The sequence below is a fragment of the Triticum aestivum genome, chromosome 4A, assembly GCF_018294505.1.
Source record: "Triticum aestivum cultivar Chinese Spring chromosome 4A, IWGSC CS RefSeq v2.1, whole genome shotgun sequence".
Classification (NCBI taxonomy): Eukaryota; Viridiplantae; Streptophyta; class Magnoliopsida; order Poales; family Poaceae; genus Triticum; species Triticum aestivum.
Window position 1 is genome coordinate 66587059 of NC_057803.1, and position 23031 is coordinate 66610089.

The 23031-nt window shown below is 48.4% G+C and overlaps 2 protein-coding genes across 2 annotated transcripts; one reads left to right on the plus strand and one right to left on the minus strand.

Moving 5' to 3' along the window:
• Positions 1-13782: 13782 nt before the first annotated feature.
• LOC123085174 (RNA-binding protein 38) lies at positions 13783-17436 on the plus strand. Its single transcript, XM_044506775.1, has 6 exons — positions 13783-14133; positions 14222-14360; positions 14446-14566; positions 14680-14725; positions 16893-17172; positions 17280-17436. Exons 1-6 carry the CDS (start codon positions 13975-13977, stop codon positions 17354-17356), a joined length of 822 nt encoding a protein of 273 aa, XP_044362710.1. The 5' UTR covers positions 13783-13974; the 3' UTR covers positions 17357-17436.
• Positions 17437-17596: 160 nt separating this feature from the next.
• LOC543300 (small heat shock protein, chloroplastic-like) lies at positions 17597-18845 on the minus strand. The gene is made up of 2 exons (XM_044506776.1): positions 18370-18845; positions 17597-18279 (listed from the first exon to the last, which is right to left on the minus strand). Exons 1-2 carry the CDS (start codon positions 18626-18628, stop codon positions 17822-17824), a joined length of 717 nt encoding a protein of 238 aa, XP_044362711.1. The 5' UTR covers positions 18629-18845; the 3' UTR covers positions 17597-17821.
• Positions 18846-23031: the final 4186 nt, after the last annotated feature.

Below are 23031 nucleotides of genomic sequence, written 5' to 3' on the forward strand. Positions count from 1 at the left end.
ATTAATATATTGTCAAAGTACATTTCAAAACGAATCTAGTGGTACTAATTTACTGCCATAAATGCTTTTACTTTTTCCTAAGAAGATGGTCAAAGTTTGAAAACTTTGACTTAGACAAAAGCTAAATGTATGCATATTCGCCGACGAAGAGAGTAGCAGAGAGAGGAGAAGTTGAGAGGCAGTGGTGGGTTGCCAACACTTTTCTAGTTGCTCGATGTGATCTTCACCGAGGAGGAAGTGTGGCATGTCATCAAAGAGCTGCATCCGGACCGTGCACCAGGGCTCGATGGATTTATAGATGCTTTCTATTAGCGAGCTTGGCCAATCATCAAGCATGATATTATGGCTGCCATCCTCAAGTTATATGTATGCGACGGTAGGGGCTTTGCCAAGCTAAACAGGGCGTTGATGGTGCTCATCCCTAAGAGATGTGACGCGGAGGAAATTGGAGACTACCGGCCTATTAGCTTGCCCCAGAGCTTTGGGAAGATTTTCTCCAAGATAATGGCTAACAGAGTCAAGAGGAGAATGCCCGAGCTGGTTAACGCGAACCAATCAGCATTCATTCAGGGAAGAAGTTTGCATGACAACTTCCTCTTGGTCAGGCAGGTCGCTAGGGAAATTCATGCAAGAAAGGCACCCGGTGTATTTCTCAAAATGGACATCTCCCATGCGTTTGACACTATCTCGCGGCCATTCCTTTTCGAAGTTCTCAGAGCCAAGGGCTTCGGCATCAATTTCCTGCGTTGGACTGCCATCTTGCTCCAATCTGCATCCACTAGAGTCATTGTGAATGGAAACCAAGGGAAGAGATTTGATCACGCTCGGGGACTGAGACAAGGATACCCCAGCTCAGTACTCGTCTTTGTTATAGCCATGGATGTTCTATCCGCCCTGATCTGCGGAGCTACTAGCACGGGCGTTTTATCTTCATTCAACGGCATAATGGCAAATCAAAGGCTATCCTTATATGCTGACGATGTTGCACTTTTTGTGTGACCCACGGAGCAGGATTTGGCCTGTGTCGGAGAGGTGCTTCAGGCTTTTGGGCATGCATCTGGGCTGAGAGTCAACTATCGCAAAACATCAGCAATACTCATTCAAGGACTCCCAGGTGATGCCGAAAGAGTACACAGTTTTTCAACTGCCAATTGGGTGCGTTCCCTTGCAAGTATCTTGGTCTCCAGCTTGGCATCCACAAGTTATCTAAAGCTCAATGGCAGCCAATGCTCGATCAGGTCAAAAACTTCATCCTGGCTTGGCAACGAGGACTGATACAAAGGCGGCAGGCTTGTGCTTGTTAAAAGCGTGATCTCGGCGAGACCGATCCATCATTTGCTTGTCATGGACGCGCCACTATGGGTTTTTGAAGAGGTGGACAAGTGGATTAGTGTCGGTGTCAAAACCGGCTGATCTTGGGTAGGGGGTCCTGAACTGTGCGTCTAGGCCGGATGGTAATATGAGGCAAGGGACACGAAGTTTTACCCAGGTTCGGGCCCTCTTGATGGAGGTAAAACCCTATGTCCTGCTTGATTAATAGTGATGATATGGGTAGTACAAGAGTAGATCTACCACGAGATCGGAGAGGCTAAACCCTAGAAGCTAGCCTATGGTATGATTGTTGTTCTGTATATTGTCCTACGGACTAAAACCCTCCGGTTTATATAGACACCGGAGAGGGTTAGGGTTACACAAAGTCGGTTACAATGGTAGGAGATCTACATATCCGTATCGCCAAGCTTGCCTTCCACGCCAAGGAAAATCCCTTCCGAACACGGGAAGAAGTCTTCAATCTTGTATCTTCATCGTCCAGGAGTCCGGCTGAAGGTATAGTCCGGCCATCCGGACACCCCCTAATCCAGGACTCCCTCAGTAGCCCCTAAACCAGGCTTCAACGACGACGAGTCCGGCGCGCAGATTGTCTTCGGCATTGCAAGGCGGGTTCCTCCTCCAAGTACTTCATAGAAGATTTTGAACACAAAGATAGTGTCCGGCTCTGCAAAATAAGTTTCCACATATTGCCATAGAGAGAATAATATTTACACAAATCTAATCTGCTGACGTATTCCGTAGTGTGACATCGCACCACGGCCAAGCCTTTATTCGAATCGTTTTATTGTCCCACCTCAGCGTGTCATGCGAGGCGGTTTCCTTGGCACGTCTCGTCGAAGCAGAGATCGTGTCCCCTTATTCCGGGATTCTCATCAATACGGGCGTGGGTAACCCAACCGCTTCTAGGACTCCTAGACTATAGGCAAGTCCAAACGGCCACGGAGAGGACGCTTGATATTCACCCTCTTTATAAAGGGACAAGGCTTTTATTTTTTCCCTCCCGTGCTCAATCGAATCCTTCCCCCACCTCAAGCTCAAACACCCAAAGTTCAGGTCAGGTGCTCCGAACCTTCAATCATGTCCGGATCTAGCCTTCAAGGCCGATGGGTGCCTTCCTCCGTCACGGAAGAAGACATCAAAAAGTTGAGGGAGGCCAGATATCTGACCGCCGAGGTTTCGCATCGGCTGCCTGCCCGAGGGCAGGCCGTCCCCTCCCCCGAACCCAACGAGAACGTCGTGTTCGTCTCCCACTTCCTCCGAGGTCTAGGCCTTGCTCTGGATCCTTTCGTCAGGGGTTTGATGTTTTATTACGGGCTAGATTTCCATGATCTAGCTCCGGACTCCTTTCTTCATATCACGACATTTATTGTCGTGTGTGAGGCCTTCCTCCGGGTTACCCCTCACTTTGGCCTGTGGCTCAAGACCTTTGAAGTAAAGCCGAAGATGATCGAGGGGCAACATGCAGCGTGCGGAGGTGCCTCAATATGCAAGATGACGGGAGCTCCATGGCCCAAAGGTTCCATTCCAGAGGTGTCTGAATTGTGGCAACAGGAGTGGTTCTACATCACGGCTCCTAGAAGTGCCAAGTGGGCGGCCGCCCCTGTTTTCCGCTCGGGCCCTCCACCACAACTGATGTCATGGATCAGCAGAGGTCTGAGCTGGGGTCCAGCCAAGGACGTGCCTATACTGCAAAGCCGCATTCGAGATCTCTTCAATGGAGATTTTAGTTTGGTTGCGGTAATACAAGTTATGCTGGTTCGTCAAGTCCAGCCTTGCAAACGCCGGCCCCTTCGCTTGTGGGAGTTCAATCCCGAGGGACCGCGTGTCATTCAAAATTTCCTCGGCCTGACGCACGAGGAGATGTACAAGTCATTCTTCGGACCTCAGGTAGAGTGTCCGGAAATCACCGAGGACGTGGGCCTGAGCAGTAACCGCGCCGCCGAACAGGTAAGGAATCTTCCGGCCGAACATACTATCTCTCATTTGTTACGAAGTTATTTCTGAGAGTTCGCTTTTTGACCAGGACTGGCTAACAAAGGCGAAGTTGATTCGGTGTTCGGCCCCCCTCCCTGAGGGTTTGGACAATCCGGTATTGGAAAAGATGCTCCAGGTCGCACCTTGCCCGGAGCCCTTGAAGGAAGATACTGGGGAGGATAATACGGGCGGACGCGGGCCCCCAACGCTGCCCATTCTAACCGAGGGAGCGAGCGTCTCCATGAAGGAAGACGACCGGAGGAGGAAAAGGACTGCGCCCGGGGATTCGGAAGCCGAAGCTTCCAAACGGGAGAAGAAGTCTCCCACAGAGGGTCCTACCTTGGGGGGTGCTTTTGCCGCACAAAGTCCGCGGGGGGATCAATTCTCCAGCGAGTCGTAAGTGACCCGAAATACTTTAATAGTACAGGTATGCCATCTTTTTCTTCTGAGAAAATAACCACCGCATATATCTTTGCAGTTCGGGCCTTAGCCCCTCTCAAATGAGCTCGTCTTCGGGGGATCTTCTTCCAGAGATGATGGAGAGCGAAACGCCTCCTCCGGACTCCTCCGCTCCGGAAGCGGGCGACCCCGAAGTGTCGTCGCGGAGGGCCTCTCCGAGTCCGGTGAGGCCAGAAGATAATCCCATTGACCCCCGAAGCTCCCAGTGTCCGGCTCCCGAAGAGAGCAGACAAAAGAGTCCGGCACCGTCTGGTGTGCGATCGGATGTTCTGAGGGAGTTGGTGGGGCGAGCGGCCATCTCAGATGAACACCGGATGCTGATGAATACGGTGATGGAGAGAATCTCGTCCGCCGAAAGCGGATTGCATGAAGCTTTTATGAGTCTACTGACAGGCTTTGAGGTACGTAAAATAATGTATGATAGTCCTGCACATGCTAGGTGTGCCCTGTGTAGATAGTAGCCCCTGAGACTCTGGTTGTCGTCGGAAACGACGACGAACAGAGGATCATATTCCCAGGTAATAACCATACTGCCTCTATGTGCAGGTGATGGAAGCTCCGGTGGCTAGCCGGACTAGCGAGTTTGCCCATTTAAAACGGCAGTTGGATGCGGCAGATGCCGACATCGAGCTTGTTAACAAAAGGCTTGACGAGGCACAGGGTAAGTGTCATTATCTGGTAAACGCCACATAGTAAGAGCAGTATGATACCAGTATCTTTAATATGTTGTGACTGCAGATGGAGCTGCCACTATTGAAGCCTTGCGGGCAGAACTTTCCCGAGCCAAGGAACAAGCGAGGTTTGGTAATGCGGCTGCTTTGAAGGCGGTCGAAGAGTTGAAAACCGAGAAGGCTGCGCATGGCGAGAGCCGAGATAAGATGGCCAGGATGGCCATAGAATTACAAGCCGCCGCCGACCATTGTCGGGTTCTTGAAAAGGAAAACCTAGCGAAGGCATCGGACCTTGAGAAGGCTGCTGCGACGAGAAAAGACATCTGCTCTGCTATGAGGGCGAAGAAGGAGGAGCTGCGGGAAGCCGGGATATTGTAGCTGGGAAATCCTTTGTGTTGCGGAGGAAGTTCGGAGATCCATGGTATGCCCCTCTGGATCGGCTGTGGAGTTCGGAGGATGTGTATATGGATTTGGCGGCGAGCGCTGCCGATGCGGCCAAGTACTTCCAGGGTCAGACGGGCCGTGAAGTGGATCAGCTGTTTTGGACACAATTCCATTCTCCCGAGTGTCCGCTTTTATTGACTAACCAATTAGCCGAATGGGCCGAACCGAATAGGTTGTCCGGACTAGCCATGAGGTCTGTTGTGTATCAGCTATGGCCGGAAAGGCCAAAACCGAACAGCTATTTCAGCTTGGTGCAGCAGTTCCTTGACGTGGTGCCGCGCATTAATGCGATGAAGAGGTCGCATGCATAGAGGGCTCACGGATGGCCTTTGCCCGTGTTAAAGCATACTGGGCGGAGATGGATGCTACCACTGTTGCAGTGCGGGATTCGGCCATAGGTCGGATGGCTGCTGAGCACTACTTTGAAGAAGTTCTTGAGGGTGCTCGTTTGATAGAGATCCAGTGCTCAAAAAATATTATGTTTGAGTGATATGTAATCTCATTGTAAGCAAAATGCTTTTATAAATTTTTATAAGGCTATTTTTATACTTTGCCTGAAAGTAATATGATGCCTCCTGGGCGGCCGTTTATGTATACATGTGTATAACCTGAAAGATTGCAGCCGTCGGCTTCAACCCCCACGCATATAATGCGGAGGTGCTCGCAAAAAACACGTGTTCACACTTAACCCAACGTCTTGGTCCTATTAAGGAGGTGATAGCGGAGCGAGCGAGGCAACCGGACTATAATGCTTTAGCACTTTCACTTAGCCATAGGAGTTTGATAGTGGGGCTACTAGATAGCCCCTGGTGGCTCCGCACTCTCCCGATCCCGGGGTTCGTACATGCCTGGCCGGAAAACGGCCCTTCGTTAAGGCGGAGGAATTCTAACATTCCAACAGGTCATCGAGTGGTTGACCAGTCTCACGCTATATCATGACAGTCAGTTTTCGGCTTTCTCTACTGAGGTGCTCGTCCGGATGAACCAGGGCACAATCGCAGTAGTTCTCCTGGTGCTACCTTAGCCGGTAAAGCGGAACGTAAGGCACCAAAACACAGGAGCCGGGCAAACCCAACATTTGACCAAAGAAAATGATTCGGAGCTGATGCATATAGGGCCAAACTCGCGACGCCGAACACTCCCTAAGGTATTCGGTCTTGGTGGTATAAACCGGGCCTAAATAATGGTCTTTGTAAGAAGCCCCTTGTGTCCAGGTACGTGCATTGTTCTGGCGTGGCCACATGCCAAGACGTCAGCATCCTTCTCAACGGTGGATATGTATCAACAAGAGACAGTAAAAAAGGTTTACGCAGGGTCTTAATCTAAAAAGAATCCTTGGAGCGGGTCCCTGCTGCACGTCTGCGCCTGTGTCTCCGTTGTGCCGTTTCCTGGACGGGTGTAGCACGATGATCGTCTGTAAAAGAGAGGAATTTAGGTGAAAAAGTTGTCGTGCAAAAAGATAGTTTTTAAAGAAACCATGTATAATTCAAGATGAGAAAAAATTGCCACTTGTCTGCGCGCGTTGAGACCCTTGTATTGACAAATAGCGGCGCCGGACTTGATTAGTTGTGTCTGAGGTCTTGACGACCTATTGGATGCTTTCGCTGGTCCGGGCGCCTTTAGTGTGCGGCTGCCAAGGCAGCCGCACTCTCTTCGGCGCGCAGAGATCGCTTGATGTTTCCGTTCACTGAAATGATGCCACGTGGACCAGGCATCTTGAGTGTGAGGGAGGCGTAGTGTGGTATTGCATTAAAGCGAGCGAAAGCTTCGCGTCCGAGCAGTGCTTGATAGCCACTTTGGAACGGAGCGATGTGGAAGGTTAAATGCTCGCGACGGAAGTTATCGGGGGAGCCGAATATAACTTGTAGTAGGAGGGAGCCCGTACAACGAGCCCCTGGGCCTGGCGTTACTCCTTTAAAGGTAGTATTGCTATGGCGAATTTTTGTTGGGTCTAACCCCATCCCGCGGATTGTATCCTGATATATTAGGTTTAGATTGCTGCCACCGTCCATCAAGACTCGTGTGAAGTGATATCCGCCAATTACTGGGTCTAATACCAGGGCAGCCCATCCTGTGCGTCGGATACTTGCTGAGTAATCGCGATGGTCGAAAGTGATCGGTTGAGACGACCAGTGGCAGGACTTCGCGGTGACAGGCACTTGGGTATATTTTCCTGGGAGTGCCGCGTTGTTTTTTCCCTTGATCACGTGTAACACGTTTACTGTTTGACTTCTTGTGAAAATTTCTTTTGTTCCCCAGTGTCTTACTTGGGAGGCTCGTCCTCGTCTTCACTTGGTGTATCCTCCCCCTTGTGTACGGCGTTGAGCTTGCCGGACTGCTTGAAGACCCAACATTCTCTGTGGGTATGATTAGCAGGTTTACCAGGGGTACTATGGATCTGACATACTTGGTCCAGAATTTTGTTGAGGCTGGACAGTTCATCCCTGGTGCCTTTAGAGGGTGGCTTTTGACCTGGCCGAGAGCTTTTGAATCCGGCGTTTACTGCCGTGCCCTTCGTGCTGTCTTCTTTATTCCGGCGTTTGTTATTGCTGTTGCGCCATGATTTCCCGTTTCCATCTCTAACTTCAGATGTACTGGGGTCGCTGGTGCTGCATCTGGCTAGCCAGCTGTCCTCACCCGCGCAAAAGCGGGTCATGAGGCTTGTTAATGCGGCCATCGTTCTCGGCTTATTTTGGCCGAGGTGTCTGGCGAGCCATTCGTCACGGACGCTATGCTTAAAAGCTGCCAAGGCTTCGGCGTCCGGACAGTCGACAATCTGGTTCTTTTTAGTAAGAAACCTGTTCCAAAGCTTTCGGGCTGACTCTCCGGGCTGTTGAGTTATATGACTCAAATCGTCCGCATCCGGAGGTCGGACATAAGTCCCTTGAAAATTTGCCCGAAAGGCGTCTTCGAGCTCTTCCCAACTTCCAATGGAGCTTTCGGGGAGGCCTTTAAGCCAGTGACGAGCTGGCCCTTTGAGCTTGAGGGGTAAGTACTTGATGGCGTGGAGATCATCTCCTCGAGCCATATGGATATGAAGGATGTAGTCCTCAATCCAGACCCCAGGGTCTGTTGTTCCGTCGTATGTCTCTATGTTTACGGGTTTGAATCCCTCTGGAAATTCATGGTCCAGCACCTCATCGGTGAAACATAGGGGGTGTGCGGCACCCCTGTAGCTGGGTGTACCGCGTTGTTCGGATGTTTGTTGTGTTGCATTGTATGCTGGGGCGCGCTTGCGTGGTCCATAGATGGATCTTGTTGCGCCGTCCTTTGGGTGCGAGCCCTCGCATGGGTCGCGTGTTGTATTGTGAGTGGCGTTGTATGCCGCTCTGTGTTGGTAGAGGGGTCGTCTATCCGGCCAGGTGGCTGCTTTGATATTTGGTTGTGGGGGGTCTGAGGCCTCCTCATCGAATTCAGGTAGCAGCTTCCGCTTTGGGTAGCTCTTGGAGGGGCGATTGTCGCCGTACCTCGCTGCTGTGTTGAGTATTTTACTCCATCTGATTTGGAGTGTGTCTTGCGCAGCCTTGAGCCTTTGCTTCTGCTTTTTAAGACTCCTCGCGGTGGCAACAAGCCTTTTACGGGCATTCTGCTGCTCCGGGTGCCTGTCCGGCGTTATGTCGTCCGGACTATTATCCTTGATAGAATTTGTTTGTTCGGTTTGATTATCCGGATTGCCGTTGTCCGGCAGCGGTTCGCCCTGCTCCAGCGCTGGGTCTGTGTGATCGTTATTTCTGTCAAGGCGGGATTTGGGGCGGCGCTTGCGTCGCCGCTTTGACTGCTTCTCGAGGGAACAAGCCTTCGGTGCGTCCTTCCGCTCCTCGTCGTCATCTTTTGGTGCGTCCACCATGTATACGTCATATGATGAGGTGGGCGTCCAGCGCCCTGTGGGCGGTGGTTCTTCTTCGCCTCCCGCATCGTCGTCCATACCGTCGATGTTTTCAGAGTCGAAGTCGAGCATGTCGGTTAAATCGTCGACAGTGGCTACAAAGTGGGTGGTGGGTGGGCGTTGAATTTCTTCGTCTTTCGCATCCCAATCCTGCTGGCCATGATCCGGGCAGGGCTCTCTTGACAAAGAGAGAGACTTTAGTGATTTCATAATATCGCCGAAGGGCGAGTGCTGAAAGATGTCCGCGGCGGTAAACTCCATGATCGGCGCCCAATTGGATTCGATCGGCTGGGGCGCGGAAGGTTCGGAGTCCGGGGAGGAGTCCGGCTCCTTGGAGTCACGAGTCTCGCGGAGTGCGGGGCTGGTGTTCGGCTCGATCGTCATTGGGATTGCAGCCCCCGAGGCGGCGTCCAACCACCCATCCTCGATCGGCGCAGTTGGCTCCGAATTAAGGGTCGAAGCCGATGCGGGTGCGGCCTCCAGGGCACTGTTCGGCGGCAGAGCTAGATCATGCCCGTCGTGACAGTGCGGCGCGCTCGGCAGTGGCTCGACTCCGTCGAAGATCAAGTCCCCGCGGATGTCAGCCGTGTAGTTTAAACTTCCAAACCTGACCTGACGGCCAGGGGCGTAGCTTTCGATCTGCTCCAGATGGCCAAGCAAATTAGCCCGCAGTGCAAAGCCGCCGAAGACAGAGATCTGTCCGGGGAGACAAGTTTCACCCTGGACCGCATCACTATCGATGATAGTAGGAGCCATCAAGCCTGACGGCGACGACACAGAGGAACTCTCAATGAAAGCACCAATGTCGGTGTCAAAACCGGCGGATCTCGGGTAGGGGGTCCCGAACTGTGCGTCTAGGCCGGATGGTAACAGGAGGCAAGGGACACGAAGTTTTACCCAGGTTCGGGCCCTCTTGATGGAGGTAAAACCCTACGTCCTGCTTGATTAATATTGATGATATGGGTAGTACAAGAATAGATCTACCACTAGATCGGAGAGGCTAAACCCTAAAAGCTAGCCTATGGTATGATTATTGTTCTGTATATTGTCCTACGGACTAAAACTCTCCGGTTTATATAGACACCGGAGAGGGTTAGGGTTACACAAAGTCGGTTACAATGGTAGGAGATCTACATATCCGTATCGCCAAGCTTGCCTTCCACGCCAAGGAAAGTCCCTTCCGGACACGGGATGAAGTCTTCAATCTTGTATTTTCATAGTCCAGGAGTCCGGCTGAAGGTATAGTCCGGCCATCCGGACACCCCCTAATCCAGGACTCCCTCAATTAGAGCGGGTTTTTTGGGCTGGGAATGGCTGTCAATGGTGGGCAATGTTTGGTGGCTTGGCAAATCATATGTCGGCCCACTTGCTTCGGTGGTTTGGGCATTAAGAACCTCGAGCTACAAGGGCTGGCCTTGCGTGTACGGTGGGAGTGGCTCAGAAGAACGGACCCCAGCTGGCCCTGGCAAGGCTTGCATCTCGTGATCGGCAAGGAAGCCAAAGCAGTGTTCGATATCATGGTACTCATCAAAGTTGGAGACGGTTCTTCGGTCCTATTCTGGACAGATAGGTGGATAAATGGCTTCTCAATCAGGGACATCACCCCCCCTGATCGCAGCAATGGTTGAGAAACGGATCAAGAACAAGAGAACTGTCCAACAGGCTCTTCTCCATGGCGCTTGGGTACATGATATAGCTGACCAGCTCTCCTTCACTGCCCACATGCAGCTCATCCACCTCCAGCAGGCTATTGCAACGGTGGCCAGGAATGACACGGAGCCTGATGCCTTCACTTGGCCATGTGATGTGTCCGGCACCTATTCGGCAAAGTCCACCTACAATAGGTTGTGCTTAGGCCTAACCCGCTCCGCCACCGCCAACCAAATTTGGAGAAGTTGGGTGCCTCTCAAATGCAAAATCTTCGCCTGGTTGGCCTCTCAATATCGGCTCTGGACCTCGAATCGTAGAGCTAGACATGGGCTACAAGAGACTACATCGTCTTGTTACACGTGCGAGCAGGAGGAGGACACGGTGGATCACATCCTAGCCCAATGCGTTTATGCGAGACAATTTAGGCACGGATGCTTCGAGGCCCTACAAGTCAACATCCAAATCCCAAACCAAGACGACACTTTCATGGCATGATAGGAGAGGACGCGTGCCTTCTTTCATGGGAAGATCAAGAGAGTTTTCGATTCCTTTGTCATTGCTACCGCGTGGCACCTCTGAAAGCAAAGGAACGCTAGGGTGTTTAATAGGAACGACCAAATCAGGTCGGACACTAGCTCAGTGCTTAAAATTCTTGAAGAGACAAAGCTATGGAAGTCGGCGGGATTAGGAGTTGAGGGTTTAGCTAGATTCGTGAGAGAGTAGGCTTTGGTCTTCTCTGTACGGAGTCGGAGTTCATGTCTTGACGACTCGTCGTCTTGTACGGTCGCTTGTAATCAACTTTTCTCTTTTTTCTATAAAAATATGATACGCTTTTGGCGTACTCTCGAAAAAAAGTCTCATCCCAACTCATACGTAATTCATCTTCGTGCGTGCCCTTCACGTATCCTACTACTCCTTGTCTTTTCGAAAGCCTGCCTCCAAGGCGCCAACCGAGCAGCCAGCACACAAAAGCGGAGGCATGCTAATTTTATTCGCAAAAAATAAAAGAAGAAAGCATGCTAATTATCGTAGCTCCCTTTACAGGTGCATAGCGCGATACATACGCCGTACCTTCCAGGTGCATAGCCTCCTTCTGATCCTTGCTCTCTCCCTACTTCTGTAGTTTGGTCCGTTCGTATATACCCATACAAACCTTCGATTCTTGTTTGGACAGTCCGGCGTCAAAACGCTGGCTTAGCTGCACTGCTCAGCCTGTCTCATCGCTTTCAGGTTTCAGCAAATCTGCGATGCAATTGGTACTTTCCCATTCTATGTCAGGCTGTATGTGGTCCCTTTGCTTTTGCGTGCGAGCACTCGAGCAGACGTCCCAACCACAACGCATGATTGACCAGCCTGGTCTATGTTCCTGTGGTTTCGATCTAAACGTTCTTATATTTCTTTACAGACCGAAGTACTATGGAGCTGTTTGGATTGTGACTATCTTTGTCATATACTGTCATATAATTTTTGTCACACTTGTCACATTTGCCTTAATTGAGTTGCTTAAATTGTTAGTCACCCTTTGGCTTGCTTAAAAAAATCTTACCACATTTTTTGTGTCTATGACATGTGGAGTTCACTGCTCATAAAAAAAATTCTTGCTTTAGGTGTGGCTAGAATCAAACACCTATCTAACTTGATCAAATTTGCCTAATGTTAGATATGTAAAGTGTGGCAAGGTGTAATTATCTGTAGCTATCGCTTGTGTAACTATGTATGTAGAGTGGAACCAGCCAGGCTTGACCATGGTCCACGCATCTTGTACCTCAAAAAAGGAACACCGTTTGGGTGCGCTGATCCCTCGAAATCATTCTGGGAAGCTTACGCACCCCGGTCACGTTATCTTGGCCGCCCGTACGTGCAGGGATCTGTGCCGTCGTCAGCCGCTAAAACAGGTCACGGGCGTTGCGGCAGTACGATTACCCGCCACAGGTCTGTGATCATCCTAGTTCCAGTAGGCTACTGTGCATGAAGTCTAGCTGGGCACTCCAGCTAAAAGACATGCGCATATGGACAAAGTCAACAACAACACAGCTTCACATGTTCGTGACATGGTTTTTAACTTCACTCCGCTTTTGGGGTACGCGGCTGGAAGAGGGTTCGCTGGCAGTGCCTGGTGACCATAACTCATGTAGTACTATGCACATGTTTTAGGACATGAACGAAGTACATGATGAAAAGTCACAGTTCATGTATAATATACATGGTTTGGTAAGCCCAGACACTGAAAACATGAACGATGCACGGGTTCGACCAAGTCAAAGCATTCGGTCAACTCTAATGCCGTGCCTCAAATCATTCACAAATGTTCGGACTTCATAGTTCATACATTTTTCATCATTCAACGTCGTGAGATAAACGTCTGTTGCATCGTTCGAATGTTCAAAATCTCACAAACTAGGTACAGTAGTGACCACATATACGGAGGTGAGCACGGGACACCATGGATACAACGGCTAAAATACACGAGTCGACATGGACGTCGGCACGGTAGCAACGACGGACGTTAAGGCGAGCATGACGCCATGGATACAATGGTTAGAATACATGAGTCAACATGGACGTCGGCATGGTAGCGACAACGGACGTCAAAGCGAGCATGACACCATGAATACAACACTTAAGGTGCGCGACTCGACGCGAATGTCTGGACGGTAGCAACAACAGACACGAAGACGAGCACGTGATGCCACGAATACAACACTTAGGATACACGACTCGACGCAAACATCGGGACGGTAGCCGGAGACAAGTACGTATGCCATGAATACAATGGTTAGGGTACGCAAGTCGACGCGGACGTCTCCACGGTAACGACGACGATGGACGCGAAGACGAGCACGGTACGTCAGGGATACAATGGTTAGGGTACGCAAGTCCACGCGGATCTTCGGGTATATCTAGACGTGTCTATGTACATATAGGGGTCCGGATTTTACAAATATGGTTGTCTAGAAGCTCCAACGCTCATATTTTGCCAGGGACATCCGGATGTGCTTCGCACATGTCAAGCACATGCATTTTTCTACGATAGCTAGTTGGATGTTTTTTTTCTTGCATTGACACGGGAAAGTAGAGGGAACAGTGCCAGATTTTATTTAGACAGTGAGCCCGTCTCGTGAGCATTCATCGATCTTCGGGCGACAGAAAGAAACAAGATATCTCAGAACCTAGGGGACTTATCCATTCAGTCCTATCCACCAGCCTGCCAACCCACTGTACGAGTCAGGTCATGACGCTGGTTAATGGAGCTTAATGCTACGTATCTCGAGGTACAGGAAAAAGAACGGACTGCCAAGATAATGCGGCCCGGGTGCATAAGCTCAAAAAATCCACCTTCGCTGATCCCTCCCTCCATTACACGACTATTACTACGCGCACGACGCGCTCATCATCGCCAGCTTCAGCCCCCCGTCGTGGGCTCCATCTCGCCGCCTCTCCCCCGTACAAAAATACTCCCCCGGTCTCAGGCATCCAGCGAGCCATTCGCCAGCACGTCCGCACAACTGCCGCACCCGCCGATCGGTAGCCACCACCTGCGCCAGCCAGCTTCGACCGATGGACGGCGACACGACGTTCACGAAGCTGTTCGTGGGCGGCCTGGCGTGGCAGACGCAGCGCGACGCCATGCGGCGCTACTTCGAGCAGTTCGGCGACATCGCGGAGGCCGTCGTCATCGCCGACAAGCACACCGGCCGCTCCAGGGGCTACGGATTCGTGAGCTTCGGTTCCCGCAGATAGATTCCGTTCGGTCACAATGTGAGCGCCAAGCTCATCTCTGGTGCTCGTGTCGATCCTTTCCCAGGTGACGTTCAGGGACCCCGAGGCCGCGGCGCGGGCGCTGCAGGACCCGACGCCGGTGATCGACGGGAGAAGGGCCAACTGCAACCTGGCGGCGCTCGGCGCTTCGCAGCGCGCGCATCCGGCCGCCGCGGCGCCGTTTGGTACGATCGATTCGCATCAGCAGCTTTTCTACTCACAGCTACCGAATTATCGCTGAAAACCTCTACGAACTGCGATCTTGTTCAGGGATGGTCAGGTCGACGCCGCCGGCGACATCGTCTTCGTCGTACCAGAGCTCTGCCGCTGCCGCGATTGCAGCCTCCTACTTCCCCCAGCAGGCTCACTACGCCTATCCTTACTACTACGGGTAAATTTGCTTTCTTTCGCTTGCCATTAGCTTGGCATTTGCTCGCAAAAAGAAGTTAATTGGCCATTTTCGTCAGGAAGTGTATTCATCTGCTTGATGTTTTGCCTCTGCAGGTATACGGGAGGGTATTCTCACGAAAACATGTATCAAATGCAAATGGTTAGTATCCTTCTCTAAGATTTGATGCTTGAAGCATGAGGTTTGCAATCATACACGGTCGTTTTGAGATCCCAAGTTGCACAAATCATTCTTTCCCCCGTTTTGACATTCCCTCACTTACAGGGTGTTTGTTTTCAGGGACTTAAATAAGTCCCTATAAGTCTCATCTAAATCAAACAGGAGGGACTTATAGGGACTTAAAGTGGGCATTTGGGACTTATGAAATAAGACTCTTAAGGAGGGGCTTATAGTTGTAATATGATCTTATAGAGATTTATAAGTCCCAGAAACCAAACATATAGGGATTTTTTAGGGATTTGAGACTTATAAGTTGGGACTAAAAAAATTTCTAGGACTTATGAACCAAACATGGCCTTAGCTATTTCCAAAAGCTCCTTGGATTTTTCAATAGTTTTATGTTTTCGGAAAAACTCTATTTTTAAAATATTTTTCAAAAACAAGTTTTGATTTTCATTACTTTAATGGTGTACACTAAGAAAACTAAAATTGGTGTTTGGATGTTATAAGGAAAATACATAAATTGTATAGACAGAAAGAGAAGAAACGTGAGGTGAGGTAAGACGATGGATTCACTTAGTCCTTGCGTGGCCAATGTTTCTATGTTAGGTACCTATTTTTCACTTTTTACTTCAAAACAACATTGTACTTTCGCTATAGCCTGCGATAGTTGGCAGAGCCATAGCTCGGACCTCATTGCGATGCCGGGAAAAACATGTTTTAAAACCTTGATAAATCCAGATGTAAATAGTCGATTACATAGAAATTTCAAAGGAACATAGGACATTGGTACCAAAGGAATATTTTCTGTAGGAACCTCGTAGGACGTTGGTACCAAAATTCCTAAATGGGCCTTTCATTACTACTCCCTCCGTTTTTAAATATAAGTCTTTTTAAAGATTTCAATGCGGACTATATACGGAGCAAAATAAGTGAATCTACACTCTAAAATATGTCAATATACATCCGTATATATATTTCTTATTGAAATCTCTAAAAAGACTTATATTTAGGAATGGAGGAGTAGATGTCAAAAAGAAAACTACCATGCACATAGTTTTTATTTATTTATACTAGACAACCCGTGCGTTGCTACTGGATATAAATATTCTAATATGTTAGCTCGTGATTTACCTGTTCATATTAATTCAATTATGTGAATAAATGTTAATCAAATTCTGCTCATGATTTACCTTATAGTTTGATGAGAAGTTCATTCGTAAATTAAGATGGAATTGGTAAAAAAAATATTATTGTGGCTGAGTTGCTGGGAAGGTGCAGTCAAATATGACATGGCAAGAAAAAACCCGGCTGGATGAAAGATATCATCGGAGGGACATGGTGGTACGTGCTCGTGCATTGCCACGGGAGCCAAATATTTTTTAGCTTAATAATTTGGTAGTCTGGGTCACACATGTTAAGTACATTAACGTAATCGATCGGCGCATGGAAAGGTGCGATCAAATATTGCGCAGAAATCAACAACATAATTCCATATTATTGTGAAAGGTAAGTAAATTAATGTGATTGAGTGACCTACCTACGGTAGAATATGATGTGATGGGAAAAATGGATAGATAAAAAAAGATAGAGACATGGTGAACGGGAACCTTTTGTCTTCATGAAAAGAAGTGTTATTTGTACTAGAGCCGCGTTACTATCTCTCTCTTAGTTTACAGGGCGTGTGCGTGCCCCTAGATCGTTAATTTGACCAACTTAATATAAGTCATATATTACAAAAAATATACCAATATAAACTTCAGATGCTCTATTTTCAAATCGTATAATTTTTGTGTTATATAGTTTATATTAGGGTGATAAAATTGACAACCTAGATATACGCATAGGACTTATAAACTGAAACGGAGGTAGTATTTAATTTCTGGACCAGATTTTTAGGTTTCAGCAAAATCGCATGTTTTTTGAACCATTATGTTCGTACAAGTTTAATTGGCGAGTATGACAAATCTGTGATTCAACTTTTTTGCCAGGAAATTGCAAACTAAATTTGTCATTGCGTGCTGATATAAATTGCCATTAAAAATGTTTGATTTGCCCTGCCACGGCTATAAGCCTGACATCATTTTTTGAAAAAACAATTGAAAATAAAGTTTTAGTAATATTTTTACCTACTGCATACGTGCCGCAGAGCTACTATGGCGCGCAAGGTGGAACGAGCGTGCAGCAGCAACAGCAGCAGCAGTCACAAGTGCAAACATACTACACAGCAGCTGGGCCGGAAGGAGCTCAGCAAGGGTTCTCACCATACTATCTCCAGCAGATGCAAGCAGGCAGCAACCAAGGTCAGAGTTCTTCCGCGGCAGTCATGCAGTACTCACAGATGATGCAGTACGCGGCACACATGCAGCAAGCGGCGCACGCCGCCGGGCTCCACAGCGCCGACGCTCCAGAGAGCGCCAGCGACTCAGGTTAGGATTGCGATTTGTCCTTCCAATTGAGGCAAACAACAGATCTGTGTGTGTTGGTTGATTTTCAAGAACTCCTGAAAACCAAGTTTATCTGCTCGTTGCTGCAGCTACGGGGACGGGTGGAGCTGCAGCGGCCGTCGGATCCGACACGTCGTCTGACACTGATAGGAGAGCTGCGGCTTGATGTAGCCTTGCACCCCGAGCCGTTGTCCATGACTAACAAAAGTGAAGAAAAGAATTGTATCCGTTAACACATTCTTAAAATTTTATGCCCAGTAGACTGCACTCTTACAGATTCGTCAGGATGCGCTGCCTATAGTATAGCATCTCGATTCAGTTATCGGCTTCTTCCGCATTCTGAAAGAAGAACACATCACATCACACGATGACACAACAGGGAACTAATGTCTCGATACAGTAGTAATTAATCGAAATGTATCCAGCTGATCAAGCAGCCGAACACTTATTCCATTGATTTGCCAAGTACATTTACGTACAGCACGACATGTTCTGCGCAACGAGCGCGCAGATAGGGTCGGAGAAGAACGGCACACTACGTCTACAAAGAGCACGCACTCGCACGGTCACGCCTCGGACAGCTGAAATCTCAAAGCCTCAGATGCAGGGTACAGAGTCTCGCACAAACTCATCACTGGACCTGCACGTCGATGACCTTGCGCTCGGTCTCCCTCTTGGGCACGGACACGAGCAGCACGCCGTTCTTGAGCTCGGCGCGCACCTGGCTCTTGTCGCACTCGTCCGGCAGAGCCAGTCGCATGTCGTAGGAGCTCACGCTGCGCTCCTTCCACCACCCGTCGCCGCCTTCGCCCTGCCCTTCGCCGGCCTCCTTCTTGTGCTCGCCGCGGATGACCAGCGCGTCGTCCTCCACCATCACCCTCACCTCCTCCCGCGACAGCCCAGGCATGTCAAACCGCATCTTCACCTCCTTCTCGTCCTCCATAATGTCCCACGGCATCCGCGGCGTCTCGCTCGCCGCCGCCGGCGAGCGCCGCGCCGTGGGGAACCCCACGGCGTCGTCGAACAGCCGGTCCATCGTGTCCAGCATCTGCCGCATCGTCCTCATCGGCGACATCGGGTCCACTAGCCCTGCATTCGTTGAAGTAAACCGTCATGCTCTGCTTCTCCTACACCTGCAACAAAATTCCGTGTAAAAGAACATCAGGAACGAGGACTTACCGAACGGGGAGATGTCAAATCCAGCGCGACGAGGGCGGCGCTGGACTGCATTGCCCTGCTGGTTTCCAGCGTTCTGGGCCTGGCTGACTTGGACGTCGACGGAGTTGTCTCTGTTCTCCTGCGCCGCGGAGGCCACGGAGAGCGGGCGGGTTCTCCCGGTCCAGACCGGGGCCGGCCTCGCGGCTCTCCAGGCACGGAACGGCAGGCGCGCGGCCGGGGAGAGGCGGCTGAGAGCGAAGGGGGCATTCGCTGCGGCCATTGCACCAGATACGGAGCTTTGGAAGATTAAATGTCGGTCGAGAATTGAAACGAGAGAGTGTCTACGAGATCGTTGGAACTCGGAAGCCAATGCTTATCTTGCTCGCTTGTTCGGTGGGAGATGGCGACTTTGCCGCGCCCTTTTATAGAGCGGTGGGGATTTCATGCCATGATCGTGGAACGATGGGGAAAGATGTTGAAGCTTCGGGACAACGCACACCGCTCAGAGTACCTGGTTGGAGAGGCCCGGGTGTTCTTCAGGTTTGTGGGGTTCTCTCGATAATTCTCGAACACTTTCTCGGCACTTCGCGATCAGGAGGCCCAACATGAAAATTTATTTCAGACCGTGAAGCCGAGGCCCATCTCGTAATGTTGACCTTTTAGTGTGTTAGTTCACTCATTAAAGTCTATATATATTCCATAATGAAATATCCAAATCATCTTAGACTTTTTTATATTTTAGTCCTCTTTGGATGCCAACATTTTTCCACGTTGTATGAACATATATTTATATCCTCCAAAAAATATTCAGATGTGTATGTATATTTCTTAAAATATATGAACTTTTAAAAATAAATAGATAAGCATAAGGTATTATACTATTATGTAGGAATAGTTGTTATATACATGATGGATATTTTATTTCATCAGTGTGAACATTTAAAAATATATTTGAACTTCTAAAAATACACAAATATAACTATATGTGTATATCTTTAAAAATATGATTAACATTGCTTTATATGTATGAATATTTATAATGACATAAATTAATATTTCCTTTTTAGAATATAAATGTTATCATTGTACATCTACCATCTACCACTTCCTCTGTATCAAAATCTAACACTTTTTTGACACTCTCATAGTGTCAAAAAAACATCTTATATTTGGATATGAAGGAAGTACTACTTATAAAAGCACGAATTTGATGAATATCATCTGAGCCATCTAGCCATCTATATCTAACATCTCACGCTGCTCCCATGATGTATCTATCACCTCATCAATAATTTAGAAACATGTTAATTGCATTAATTGTAATTTCAAAATGATATTATTTATATTAAACATAAATTAATATGATTAATTTTGAAAACAATATTGTTGTCAAGGTTACTAGTTTTCTTTTGATAAATCTACATGATTACTAGTGGCATGTAAATTAAGCACTCGCCTAGTGCAACCGGGGGTGTTGGGGCATTTGCATTGACTTTCAGGCATTTTCCATGTGTTTTTCCTCTTAGTTTTTTTACTTTTTGGTTTCTATTTCTTCCATGTTTCCTAACTTTTATGTTTTCCCCTTTTTTGTGACTATGTTTTATTTTTTATTTTAATTTTCTGTTCCTTTCATTTTTCAATTTTTAAAGAAATTAAACATTTTCAAAGAAATACCCAAATATTTTGAAAATGCATGAACACTTTTCAAGATTATATGGACATTTTAAAAAGTATTATTATTTTTTAAATTTAAGTACTAACATATTTGATAATGTGAGCCCCTTCGCAAAAGTTACACGGGCTTTTTCCAAAAACATGAAAAACTATTTTTAATTACAAGTTATTCGCTATATCCTATCTATTATATCTAAATAGGAGTCTCCACTTCCTGATTTCTCTTGACATGGAGCTTAACCACATCAGTAATCAACATGCAGTTTCCACCTCAACAAATCTACCATCTCAGCAAAAAAGAAAATTATTTTTCAACGAAACGAATTGTGAGATTTTAATAGTGGTAGTTGTCTCTGCTTCGTCTTCTAATACTAACGACATAGTATATCAATCGCAACCAAGACGTATCTTGCTAACGCTAAATTTCTCCCGTGATTCTGTTACACTTTTCATTAATTTATATCTCATGTTTTGTTTGCGTTTTTCCCACTCTACAAACCATCCCTTGGCCTTCTACGAATTTGCACATACAAGTTCACCTCTTTGTTGCCCCAATGGTTGGCGTTGCACCCGACCATGTAAACCCTCGTTGCTGTCGGATTCGATAGCGAGGAAATGCGACCACCCAACCATTGATGGATTCGATGTCGAGGAGACGCACCAACACCATATGCAACGTAGATCCACCTCCCTTCTCTTGTACTATCTTCTATCACTGATGGATTCGATGGCGCGGAGCTACGCTAGGACCATATGCAACCAAGCTCTACCGCCTTCACCTCTTTGATGCCCCCGATCTCAATGATGTAGATTTCGACCACACCGACCCCTGCCACCACCAGATTCGATGGTTATTCTCATAACAAGGGTTGAGGAGGATGAAGGAAATATGCCCTAGAGGCAATATTAAAGTTGTTATTTATATTTCCTTATATCATGATAAATGTTTATTATTCATGCTAGAATTATATTAACCGGAAACTTAGTACATATGTGAATACATAGACAAACAGAGTGTCACTAGTTCGCCTCTACTTGACTAGCTCGTTGAATCAATGATGGTTATGTTTCCTAACCATAGACATGAGTTGTCATTTGATTAACGGGATCACATCATTAGAGAATGATGTGATTGACTTGACCCATCCGATTAGCTTAGCACGATGATCGTTTAGTTTGTTCCTCTTGCTTTCTCCATAATTTATACATGTTCCTATGACTATGAGATCATGCAACTCCTGAATACCGGAGGAACACTTTGTGTGCTACCAAACGTCAGAACATAACTGGGTGATTATAAAGGTGCTCTACAGGTGTCTCTGATGGCGTTTGTTGAGTTGGCATAGATCAAGATTAGGATTTGTCACTCCGATTGTCAGAGAGGTATCTCTGGGCCCTCTCGGTAATGTACATCACTATAAGCCTTGCAAGCAATGTAGCTAATGAGTTAGTTACGGGATGTAGCATTACGGAACGAGTAAAAGAGACTTGCTGGTAACGAGATTGAACTAGGTATTGAGATACCGACGGTCGAATCTCAGACAAGTAACATACCGATGACTAAGGGAACAACGTATGTTGTTATGCGGTTTGACCGATAAAGATCTTCGTAGAATATGTAGGAACCAATATGAGCATCCAGGTTCCGCTATTGGTTATTGACCAAAGACATGTCTCGGTCATGTCTACATAGTTCTCGAACCCGTAGGGTCCGCACGCTTAACGTTCGGTGACGATCGGTATTATGAGTTTATGTGTTTTGATGTACCGAAGATAGTTTGAAGTCCCGGATGTGATCACGGACATGACGAGGAGTCTTGAAATGGTCGAGACATAAAGATTGATATATTGGACGACTATATTCGGACACTGCATGAGTTCCGGGGGTCACCGGATATTTATCGGAGTGTCGAGGGGTTATCGGAACCCCCGGGGGAACTAATGGGCCAACATGGGCCTTGTGGGAGATAGAGGAGAGGTCCTAGGGCTTGCCGCCCCCCTTGGGAGTCCGAATTGGACAAGGAGGGGGGCGGCGCCCCCTCTTTCCTCCCTCTCTCCCTCTCCTTCCTTCCCCCTTTCCACTTCCTAGTTGGAATAGGAAAAGGGGAGTCCTATTCCTACTAGGAGGAGGACTCCCCCTCTCCTTGGCGCGCCCCAAGGTCGGCTGGCCTCCCCCTTGCTCCTTTATATACGGGGGCAGGGGGCACCCTAGAACACACAAGTTGATTGTTTTCAGCCGTGTGTGGTGCCCCCTCCACCATAATCCATCTCCGTCATATCGTAGCGGTACTTAGGTGAAGCCCTGTTCCGGTAGCATCGTCATCACGCCGTCGTGCTGAGAAGCTCTCCCTCGAAGCTCTACTGGATCGTGAGTTCGTGGGATGTCACCGAGCCGAACGTGTGCAGATCGCGGAGGTGTCGTACCTTCGGTGCTAGGATCAGTCAATCGTGAAGATGTACGACTACATCAACCGCGTTGTCGTAACGCTCCCGCTTATTGTTGGGGAACGTAGCAATAATTCAAAAAAATCCTACGTGTCACCAAGATCAATCTAGGAGATACTAGCAACGAGAGAGAGGGAGTGCATCTTCATACCCTTGAAGATCGCTAAGCGGAAGCGTTACAAGAACGTCGTTGGTGGAGTCATACACGCAGCGATTCAGATCGTGATCGATTCCGATCTAAGCGCCCAAAAATGGAGCCTTCGCGTTCAACACACGTATAGCCCAGGAACGTCTCCTCCTTCTTGATCCAGAAAGGGGAGAGGAGAAGTTGAGGGAGAACTCCGACAGCACGACGACATGGTGGTGATGGAGCTCGTGGTTCTCCGGCAGGGCTTCGCCAAGCGCTACGGAGGAGGAGGTGTTGAAGAGGGGAAGGGGCTGTGCCAGGGGAAGGGTGTGGCTGCCCTCTCTCTTCCTCACTATATATAGGGGGAAGGGGGTGGAGGAGGCTCCCTAGGGTTCCCTAGGGGAGGGGTGGCGGCCACAGGGGAAACCCTAGATGGG

Bases quoted from the DNA above. Each gene is read 5' to 3' on its own strand.
- LOC123085174 (XM_044506775.1), top strand. From the start codon at position 13,975: ATGGACGGCGACACGACGTTCACGAAGCTGTTCGTGGGCGGCCTGGCG. The intron at 14,134-14,221 runs GTGAGCTTCGGT...ATCCTTTCCCAG, and splicing joins GCTCCAGGGGCTACGGATTC to GTGACGTTCAGGGACCCCGA. The intron at 17,173-17,279 runs GTTAGGATTGCG...TCGTTGCTGCAG, and splicing joins AGAGAGCGCCAGCGACTCAG to CTACGGGGACGGGTGGAGCT.
- LOC543300 (XM_044506776.1), bottom strand. From the start codon at position 18,628: ATGGCCGCAGCGAATGCCCCCTTCGCTCTCAGCCGCCTCTCCCCGGCC. The intron at 18,280-18,369 runs GTAAGTCCTCGT...CAACGAATGCAG, and splicing joins ATTTGACATCTCCCCGTTCG to GGCTAGTGGACCCGATGTCG.